This window comes from Alligator mississippiensis, chromosome 15, assembly GCF_030867095.1.
Source record: "Alligator mississippiensis isolate rAllMis1 chromosome 15, rAllMis1, whole genome shotgun sequence".
In the NCBI taxonomy this organism is placed as follows: Eukaryota; Metazoa; Chordata; order Crocodylia; family Alligatoridae; genus Alligator; species Alligator mississippiensis.
This window is the reverse complement of record NC_081838.1, coordinates 16,492,379-16,502,845: the sequence shown is the minus strand read 5'-3', so window position 1 is coordinate 16,502,845 and position 10,467 is coordinate 16,492,379. Positions and strand designations below refer to the sequence as shown.

Sequence of the window (10,467 nt, the reverse complement as noted above, 5' to 3'; positions counted from 1 at the left end):
TAATTAGGCTAACGAGAAACGCAGCTATCCAGGGAAATAGCAGGTTTATAGCAACTCAACAACAAGATCCGTGCCATGAGGCCTGAGCGGCTGGTGCCCAGTCCCCCCGCGCGCCCTCTCCAATCCACCTCCAAGCTCCTTGTGCGCTCACTGAAGGCCTGGCCTCAACGCTTGCCTGGACTTCCCCTGCTTCTCCATGCAACCCTCTGTCCTCCAGCCACTGCTGGCTCACCCTCTGCAATCTCCTGCCAACACTATCGATCGTGAGACGAAACCTCAACCCAGCCTCGGCTCAGCTGCTCTTGCACAAGTTTCTTCTGTCAATAGACCCTGATCACATAAAGTGTATATGTAGTTAAGGCATGACTCAAAGTGATAGGGGAAACCAAACAAGAAAGGAAATAGACTTAGCAAAGCTCTCCTCATTCCTCCTCTATGAACTCACCACAATCATCTCAGTGTTAATCTTCCAATCGCTCCTGACTCCACCCATACAATTAGGAAAAGGGGGAAAAAAAACAAACCTTGGGTACATTTTAATGCGTATATTAAAGGCATTAGGTTATTTTCCCCACCCCACTCCCTTCCCTGAAAGATTTTACAACTGCTCATGGCTTCTTCAATGTTTCAAGAAAGCTAAAAGAGCTGCCTTGATGCCCTCAAGTCCTAACACAAATTGCCCCCCAGCCCACCACCGTCATGGTTTTGGCAGGCCTCTCTCCCTTCCTGACATGTGTCTTTCCACAATTTATTCCAAGCGAAGGACAGTGCAATACCCCACACTCCCATCCCCACTAAAAACAGACTGATCCCCACATTGACAAAGGCCGCACCCCAAACTGCCAGGAAATCCTTCTCACTGTTATGCTGGACTCCATACAAAGAACTAGAAGTAGTCAGATTCCTGCTTCTATAAATACTAGAGAATATAAAGTAGATTATGGCTGGAGTCCCTAAGCCTTGGCGGAGACCTCGGCCTCAGCCTCTCTGGAGTTTGCGAGAGGCCTGGAAGAGGCGAGCGTCTCCCCCTCCTAATCTGAGCAAGCCGACTGCATCTCACCTGCGATTCGACAAGGAAAACGAAACGAAACAAAAAAAACAAACAGAAACCCAGAAAATCCTAGTCTCTAGAATGATCAAACCAGCCTAATCCCCCTCCCCGCCCCGCCCCCGCCCCCACCCCCACTCTGCAATCTCGCTACATAAATACACGGCTGTCGGTCCAAGCGGACGGCGGCACTCCTGGATCCTAGGTGTCGGACGTGGCCGTGGCAGTCACTGCCTTGGGTTCTGCCACCAGGTGCGGGGCACCCAGCGCACCGTTCCAGTGGACCTTCCCATTCTGGCGCTCCTCGGTAGCTTCCGGTTGGCGGTCACCGTTCCAACGGCGCTTGAGACGCAGTTTGGGTGGCATCAGGGCATCCTCTCTCTTCTCCTGGGTCCCGGTTTCTCCAACTGGATCTCTGGATGGCTTCTCTCCACCACCATCCCCTTGTTCTTGGGACTCTTCAGCTGAGACATTTACCTGGGTGGATGCTGGTTGGGTCAGGGACCAGGACGGGGCAGCCGGCCTGGCAAAGATAGTCCCCTTCTCTCCTTCCAGGGTGGCATTATGCATTGCCAAGCCAGATCCTTCCTCCCTCTCGGCTTTGTCTTTTCCTTTTGCTGGAAGCTCTTCACTTTCCAGCTCCTTGTCCACCATAGGCTCAATCTTCACCCTGGGGGAAGGGGTAGCAAGCTGGGGGGCAGCTGACTCCTCAGTGCTTTCCAGTCTCTCCCTGTTTTTGCGTCCGATAGGAGGAGGTTGCAGCTTGATGGGGAACTGGGTTTGCTCCTCTGGAGGCATTTGGCACTGTAGTGGTGGGACCATGAGCCCTGGATAACGAGGGAAAGTCCGCGGGCTCAGATGGTAGTTGAAGACAGAGCAGGCTTGTGAATGCAGGTAGTGTTTCATCTCCTCAGGGTTGAAAGAAAAGCAGCTGCTGCCTGCGAAAGGGCTGAGACCTGGCGAAGGGCTATAGGAGAAGAGGGTTGGAGTCAGGGACATGGCAGGTGAGATTGGGACATTCAACACCCCGCCGCGCCCTGGCAGAGGGGATACGGCGAAAGGGCTGTGAGGATCCGGGTACATCCCAGGCCTTGTGAAGAGAGGCAGCATGATCTCCGGCTTGCGTTTCTGAGGGTTGATGCCGCCGGGGCCCACTGCGTTGCGAGGTGCCATGAGATCCATGCTACGCCGCCAGTCAGAGGAGCCGTCCTCCAGCTCGGGCACATCGGGCTTCCTCTCGCCACTGTCGCTCAAAGGTTCTTGGCTGGATGGCACCAGGGGCCCTGTGGGAAACCGGCTGGGCTGGGCATCCTCGGTGGGGGAGTGGCTGTCCAAAGGTGGGAAATGGAACCGGGAGGAGGCAGTGGGAACAGGAGGGGCACTCTGTGGCACGACACCTGGTGCAAAGGAAAGTAAGCCAGACAAGAAGGTTAGGGACCTGATTAGTCACAGAGGCAAGTCCCAGAGCAAGGCCTTCCCTGGGCTGAAACAAGAGCACCATCAACAGTGAACAGTGCAACAGGTGATCGGCTGGAAGGAGCCTTCCTAATCCGCTCTTCCCTCTCCTCCCACCTGCAGCTCTGCCTTCCTCTACCCCCACCTTAGGATCTTGCCGAAGGGCAAAGGATCCTCCCTTCAGCTCCTGGAGTTGCTTTTGTCTCTTAGCACTGTCCACTCGTCATCGACTTTCACACCCTAACACACCATGCACCTGTCCCCTGCTCTCCTGAGCTTGAAGCCTGCAGGAGCGTTATGCAATGAGGCCTCGCTGCAGGTGCCACATGCTCTGAACCCCACAGTGGGTGTTTGCAAAGCATGAGTGTGGGCTTTCCTGGAGCAGCAGAGGTTCTAGCACTCGGCCTTTCGGCTCAGACCATGTGCTCCCAGCAGTGACCAGTTTCAGATCTGACTTCTGGCAGAAGGACAGAGAACACCCCACTGCCTTGGATTCACTGCTGCTAATAGGAGTCTGATGAATGCACTCTCACACCCGCTTTCTCCCCTCGCACCCCTCAATTCAGCTTCTTCCACCCCATTAAAGTGCACAAGGGAGAGTGAGGAGAGAAAACCGGATCCCAGTGTCCCAAACAGGTTTGCTTTCCCAACCCCCATGCCAGCCACGAGAAAACAAAACAGGTTGTAATTAAATTAGACAGATGCATTCCAAGTCTCCAAACTTCTTTTTTTTTTTTTTTTTAAATGCATGCCCCAGAGACAAAAGGGAGTGCCTGCAAACAGGGAAAAGGAACAGCAGCAAGCAATGGCGAGAAGGAGCTGCCTGGACTTGTTGCTGCAGTAATTACAGCTTGGCAGTGCAGCCTCACACGATGTTTTGTGTTCCCCATGCTCTGGAAAATATGTTTCTCCTTCTGCAAACGCAGCATTTCTTACATGGAGGCAGTATCACTGCCTCAGTGGTGAGGTCTCTCTCTGTACACCCCCTTGGTTCACAAGCAAGCAGGTGCTTGAAGGACCATTTCTTTGAAACCCCATTTCTATTCTTTCAGGGCTAAGGTTTCCTGGTGCAACTTGAGTCAGCTGAGGAGTGAGACACATGACAGGTGCGGTGCCAAGCTTGCTCGAGGTATTACGAAGTCTTCTGTTATCACAGTATCTAGGAAGAGAGAACTACAACAAGGATGACAAACATCCTTCTCTTGGAAAACGAGCCCTGCCAGCTTTGCAGAGGTGCAAGTGCCTTGGTATCAATGCTCAGCTCCTGCACCCCCTTTCTACTTGGCAGCTGCTCCCAAGGGCTTCTCCGGGAGTGCTCTAAGCACAGGTAGCCCTGGGTCCCCGCTGAGCTGGTTCTTACAGGAAGGAGATCTGTTGCCTGAGACCAGCATTCAGTGGCTTCCCAAAGTGCTTTGCTGGCCACAGCCAGTTTCTCAGAGGCAGCTGTGGCTCCCAGCCCAGCCCAGCTCCAGGCACTCGCCCTTCAACATCAGTGTTCCTTTAGGTCAGAATCCAGGGTCATATAAAATGGTTTCAGGGGTTTCTAGCTCACACAGGGTGGACTTGTCTTTAGCATAAGTGCTAGCTCCCACCTTGGAGTGACTTTTCTTCAGGAGACTGTGCTGAGGACATGCTACTGGCCACCACTGAAACTTTCTGTGAATCACTGTGGGTTTGGGTCACAGCAGGAGTTCAGAAGCTCCTGTGCCACCCTTCAAACCCATGACATAGTTCATATCCATGCTCTGAACTGCACTCGCTAGTAAATTACCCTGAAAGCCAAAGCAACATAGCAAAGAATTTGTTCGGCTTGACATCAAAGGGGTGGAAGAGCCAGCAAACTGGGCAGTTGGCGGCATAAGAGCTGTTTGAACCGATCTTCACAAGAGCAGGGAGCTCTGCCACTGTCATTAGGTTGTGAACATTTTGATAACATTCGCACGCACCCATGCCTGCAGACCTCTGGGCCCCTCAGCGAGAAAGGTCACATGGTGCTGTAAATACACTCCGTGCTTTGCAAACACGTAAGACAAGGTCCCTGGCAATATAACTAAACCCCTCCATTATCAGAAGGGCAACACACCCCAGTAACATTGGGAGCAAAGCAAACCTGCTGCATCCAATAAGGACATCTCAAGGAGCCTGCTCAATAGGAAACCAGAATGCCTTGAGCCTGCCCTGAAGGCAACCACAGATGAGCTTGTGACACAGGGAAGGGGCATTCCAGATAAAGCGTTATCAAAGTCCACACATTCCCACCACATTAGCACTGATAGCTTGGGCCCAGTCTTTCAAGCTAAAGATCCCTGAGAGGTGAACCTGCACAGATTGCCCAGCCGGCTTTATCTTCCCACCTGCCCTATTGTCTTGTACCAGGATTCCATGTGCACCCACTCTCCAGCACCGATTAACATCTGCCAGAGCCCAGGGACCAGCTTACCGTTGGGCCGTATGTTAATGAACGGGTAGTTGGGCATCACCAGCTTGTTGAAGTTGAACTTGTAGGTGAACCTCTTGCCCTTTGTCTTGTGAAGAATCCGTTTGTTGTAATAGTATCTGTTGGAAGAAAGGGTCAAAAATGTAAGCCTATTAGGATGCCTGCCCACCTGAGCAAAGGCAGCCCCATTTCTGATGCTTACACCAGTCTACAGACCACCCAGTGCCTGCCATGTGCACGTCTTGCTTGACTACAGAGAGATACGATCATTTAGAACATGAGGAAGAAGAGAAGCACAAGACAACGGAGGCTGGTCAAATGTGCCCAGCTGGCACCTGGGTACTTCTCAGCAGCAGCCCCAACAGCTCTGGAGGAACTTAGCACTGGCACGAAGAGTATGGTATCAGAGGCAGACAGAATGGAAATCACTTGCCTAAGGTGACCAACCCAGCAGGCCCGTGTGTTCGTCTGATATGCTCCTTACAAGGCTACAGTGCCTCCCACATCGTTAGATCAAGTGACACTCTCCCAAGGGAGACAGCCCTGTCCCAGGGTCTCCAGAAGGCTCATTAACAGTCCACAGAGAGAAGCCTGGTTGCACAAGCTCTTCATTTCCAACTGCTAAATCACACTGGAGGCAACCAACCACGCACTGCATTACTGGTATACTACTACATAAGCCACAGCAATAATGGCCACAGGGATGCAGTGGGATCGAGACTAGAAGCCAGCACTCAAGTAACCTCCATGCATCTGGAAGAGGAGCCACAACTGTTTATACCCAGGCCACCTCTGGTCTTTATTCTTTTAGTAATATGGAATGTGCAGAGATGTAGCACGCTATTTGGTCCCACCACCCCTTCTTTAAAAGGCAGGTTGCCTGCTCTTCCCGCTGGCACAGACAAGGTGAAATCAAGCAGCTGTGGCTCCAGGAAGAAGCAGGAAGACTAAGGTTCCTACTCAAGGCAGAGACTCAGGACAGCAGCACTGATTAATCTCACTTCTCTGCTGTCTTCGGTGTGACGGAGGCACCAAGCACAGCCAGATGGGGCAGGTGGAGTCCCTTCCACTCCCATACATCAATTACAGTGTTGGTGCCATTCGATTTATTGTTTCCTTCCTGTTCCATTATGAGCCTGTTGTGTTTGCTGCCTTGTTTATCTTCTGCCTGCCCCACCCGGGAGGGATCAGAGGGCACATGGCAGCGAGGTCCATATAATTGGCAACATCGGGAACACCACAGCCTCTCGCAAAGGAACCCAAAGTCATTTTTATAATGACAGCCCTTGCTAAACTGTGCTTTCCCACAGGACTGCATCCATTTCTGGTTACTTCCCCTTCAAACTACAAAGGGGTGATTGAAAAAACACTTGATATGGGTAAGTAAAGCTGGGGGGAATTTCACTGGGAGATCTGACGCTATCAAGGACAGGCTGTCAGCTGATCGAGCCCTTGTCACTGTGTCAGATGTTTCTAAACAAAGGAGCTGCTGGCTGCATAGCATCTCCGACCCGTGGGTGATCTCTCATGAGGATAGCAGGACTTCCGACACCAGCTGTAGGGCTCCAAAATAGCCCAAAATAGTTTAGAGCTGCTAAAGAGAATGCAGCAGAGCTGATCTATGGAATTTCTTGCTACGCAGAAACATATAAATACTAGACGGGCAACATTTGCGTAACTGTAGGTGGAAATGGGGACACTGTAAAATGACTGACTGGGGGCTGGAAAGGAACCCTGGCTCTTCACCCTAGTTTGGCACAAGAAACATTTACACTGGAGAGGGGAGTTGCTTTCTCTGAAATTATCGCTGATGGAGAGATAATGGAGCACACCTAAGGTTTCCTCCCACACCTACGCTGGTCAGGGAGGCATCAACAATAGAGGAAGAGAAGAGAGGCAGCAAAGCTCCCTGGAACAAATTAATCCTGATTACAACAATCTTCAGCTTATTAGGAGAAATTTACCTCCTTGCCTGCCACAGCTGGGGACAGAACCAGTCTGTCAGGTCATAGCTGCTTGGAAATATTCCCAACCTTTCCCAGATACAAGCCAAACTCAGAGCCAAAGCTCTCCAGGGACAACTGAGACAGGGAGATTAAGGCAATCCCCATAATTCATGTTCTATGTGGATTAACTAAGTCTTCTGGTTATCCATGCCCAAAAACCTCCACTGCTCTAGTTAATGACCATTTTGATCCCTGCTTCCACTCACCTAAGTGCCCGGCTCAGCTTGTCATAGTTCATCTGGGGCTTGCATTTCCTCCGGCCCCACAGCCGTGCCACCTCATCGGGGTCCTTGATCACGAACTCTCCATATTCGCCCTGCTGCCAGGCAATGACATGGCGGAACTCCTCCTTCTGCAGGAGCTCCAGGATGAAATGCCACAGCTGGATCTGACGGGAGCCAGGACTGGACTCAGTCTTGTAGGCCCACTCCGGGAAGTGATAGCCTTGAAAAGCACCGAAAGCAAGAGGGAACGAATGAGAAGCTCAGAGAAAAGAATGTGCTGCTAGTTTGGTCTGGGATCGGAACCCAACATCTTCACGCTCTTTAACATGGGGTGTCTTTTGCTGTTTGTACATGTGCTACTACTAGAGGTATCTTATCTTGGTTAGGGTCTAACAGACAGATGGTGGATATAATTACTGGCCTGGTACCTAGGAATCCAGACCACTGGCTGGAACCATTTCGTACTGCAAAGTTGAAAAACAAACTGCAAAACTGAACAGAAGAAAGACACAAAAATATAAGGGACTAAAAGAGCTGGAAACATTGGAGAGAGGCCCAGAAACTTGAGACATTACCACAGTTTTTGAAGGTGAGCGTCCAAAATAAAGTACCCACATGAGTGACCCAACTGATTCTAGTGAGCCTTGAAGTCAGACTCTCCCCTGCCCTGACTCTGGGCAGCCTGCCGTGTTTCTAAACTGCTGCCAAGGCTGGCCATGCCAGCACAGGGCTCCAGAGCAACTGTTGCTACTGGGGCTTCCTGAATCACTGACAAGGTTTTGGTTGGCTTGTGAATTGTGCTAGGCCAAACCACGTTATGCTTGAATGGCATCTATGTCTCCACTGTATTAGATAGTAATGGCTCTTGAAAGCAGTTATACGCCAGCCTGGAATCGAGCTGAGATATCACATACCCTGTAAGGTTCACCAGATAATTTATTGAGAACTTATCCAGTAAGTGCTTTAGGGGAATCTAAATACAGAAATCATAGGACATCAAACCTCATCTCTAATCCAGGTGCCAGCTGATATTCAGATTGATTCCCATGTACACACTGCTCCAGTAGCCCAATTTAAGGCTTATTTGTGCTGCCAGAGCTGTGTCAAGGAGTCTTAGTGTAAGTGCAAATCAGGCCATGAGAGGTCCCAGGGTGCAGAATTTCAGGCTAGACACTGTCGCTTACCTCCTCCTCCTTCTGGCTTGTCCACAATGCTGCAGCCTGCTTTCATTTTCACCCTCCTGCTGGCTGTGAAAGAAAGAGAGAGAGCTGTTGCTCGTTTCCATCATCAGTCTCATTCCTGGCAGCACAACTCTCCTTTACCCAAAGTGGATCCCACAAGCCTCAAGTCCTTCCCCGACTCCCAGCCCCGGCACCCCCAAAATCCCAACTACAAGCAGCCAAAGGGATCTAGGGCTGCCACCCAGCTTCACACTGCGACGCATAATCACAGCCTATAATATTTGCTTCTCTTGTGCCCTGCCACTTACAGCAAGACAGGACCACGAGACAGACAAAACAAGCCAAACAGTTTGTCTTCTGTTACCAGACGAGCCCCAGTGCCAAAATACACAAGCTGCCAAGCTCGCCCAGATGATGTACCAGCAAGAAGGGAAAAAAAAAGCCCCAGCTCCTGATTCTCACTCAAGAATGCACATCTGATTTTAATTTTGTTAGGGGGAGGAAGCCTACATTAAAAACTACCTTTGTGCACCCTGCCTGCTCGTGCAGCGTGAAGTCAAGATACAGTCGTTTCATGTTTCCAAGAATATATTGAGATACAGGAAGTAAACACAAAACAGCCTATTGTCTGTGGTGCAACTTCAAAAGGGTGCTGAAGCTGTCCAACAATTAGAGGAGTATGCGCCTATGCGGGCTGAAAGATATATCTGGCGGCCAGAACTAGCCCACGATCTGATTATAGAGTCCTTTGTGAACAGCGGCAGAGACAGCACCCAGCTTACACTCGGTTTCTATGAGGAAATGAATCTGTCAATGGGTGCTTACGATCAGCCCTTCTTAGAGATGATCAAACATTTCAGATTTAGACTTCCTCAATAAAGTTTCCTGTTTGAGCCCTATGCTTTGATGAGGTAGAGCTACGAGGAGGAGGGGAAGAAGATGGTGCAAGGGAAGGCAGAGCATGTCACCGTCTCCAAAAACAAATTAAAATTAAGGAACGAGTGGCCTGAATTCACAGTACAGCACCTAACTGCTGAAGCTGCAGTCGCCGCCAATGTTTAACTCCTCCAAATAAGCTGACCTCCTGGAGATTACGGAGGAGCAGGGAGGGAGGGAGGGTGAGGGGATATCGATATCCCAACATTTTAAATCTCTTTCAAACATGAAAGGTTCAAATCTCCGCTGCCCCGTCAATCCGTGCACTTTAAAAAGAAAAAAAAAGCTCTGCCCATCAATTCACCAGAAGACGAAACAATCAGGGCACTTTTAACCCTTCCTCTCCCCTGGATATTTCGAAGCTGGAGCAGCCTGTTGTTGATAGAGAGACCCTGAAGGCCCAACCAGCCTGAGCTGGCGCTGGCGATTCTCCCCCGGCAGAGCCGCGGCTGATAAGAGCCTCGTAAATGGATTAACCAGCCCGGGGCGAACAATACCACCGAGACTGACCCCTGCGCTCCCGGGACCCCGAAACCGCCCCCCTCCCCCCTGAGCAGTTTCCAGGCTCCCCACCCCCGGGGAGCCCTACACTGCGCTCTCAGCACCCCAACCCCTGGTCAACAGCTCCCCTCCCCCGCTGCAAACCCCAGAGACCCCCGTCACTGCGCCAGCGCCCCACAGGGACCCCCGCGAGCTGCAGCCCCTCCCCCACAGGCACCCCCAGTGCCCACACCCCCTGCCTCCCTCAAAATCCCCCTCCCCCATGGTATATGCCCCCCCATCAGTACATGCCCCCCCGAATTCCCCTCCCCCATCCCCATCAGTACATGCCCCCCCGAATTCCCCTCCCCCATCCCCATCAGTACATGCCCCCCCAAATCCCCCTCCCCCATCAGTACATGCCCCCCCAAATCCCCCTCCCCCAATCCCCGTCAGTATCATGCCCCCCCCCCGCAATCAGTTCCCAGCCACAACCCCCCCCGGGCCCCTCCCCGCCGGGGCGGCGGCCTCACCTCGCTGTCGGGGCGGCGGAGTCTGCGCCCGTCGCTCGGCCTCGCTCTGCCTCGCTCGCTCCGGCCTCCCCCTCACCCAGCCCAGCCACCGGAACCGGAACCGCCGCCACCTCCCACGCACTTCCGGCTGCGCCCACGCCATTCCGCTTCCGCCCCGCCGCCGCCGC

The 10,467-nt window shown here is 52.1% G+C and overlaps 1 protein-coding gene across 1 annotated transcript; it reads right to left on the bottom strand.

Moving 5' to 3' along the window:
• Window positions 1–1,170: 1,170 nt before the first annotated feature.
• ETV3 (ETS variant transcription factor 3) lies at window positions 1,171–10,410 on the bottom strand. Its single transcript, XM_006275860.4, has 5 exons — window positions 10,301–10,410; window positions 8,355–8,417; window positions 7,153–7,390; window positions 4,944–5,059; window positions 1,171–2,445 (listed from the first exon to the last, which is right to left on the bottom strand). The coding sequence occupies exons 2-5, from the start codon at window positions 8,398–8,400 to the stop codon at window positions 1,250–1,252; spliced, it is 1,596 nt and encodes a 531-aa protein (XP_006275922.1). The 5' UTR covers window positions 8,401–8,417; window positions 10,301–10,410; the 3' UTR covers window positions 1,171–1,249.
• Window positions 10,411–10,467: the final 57 nt, after the last annotated feature.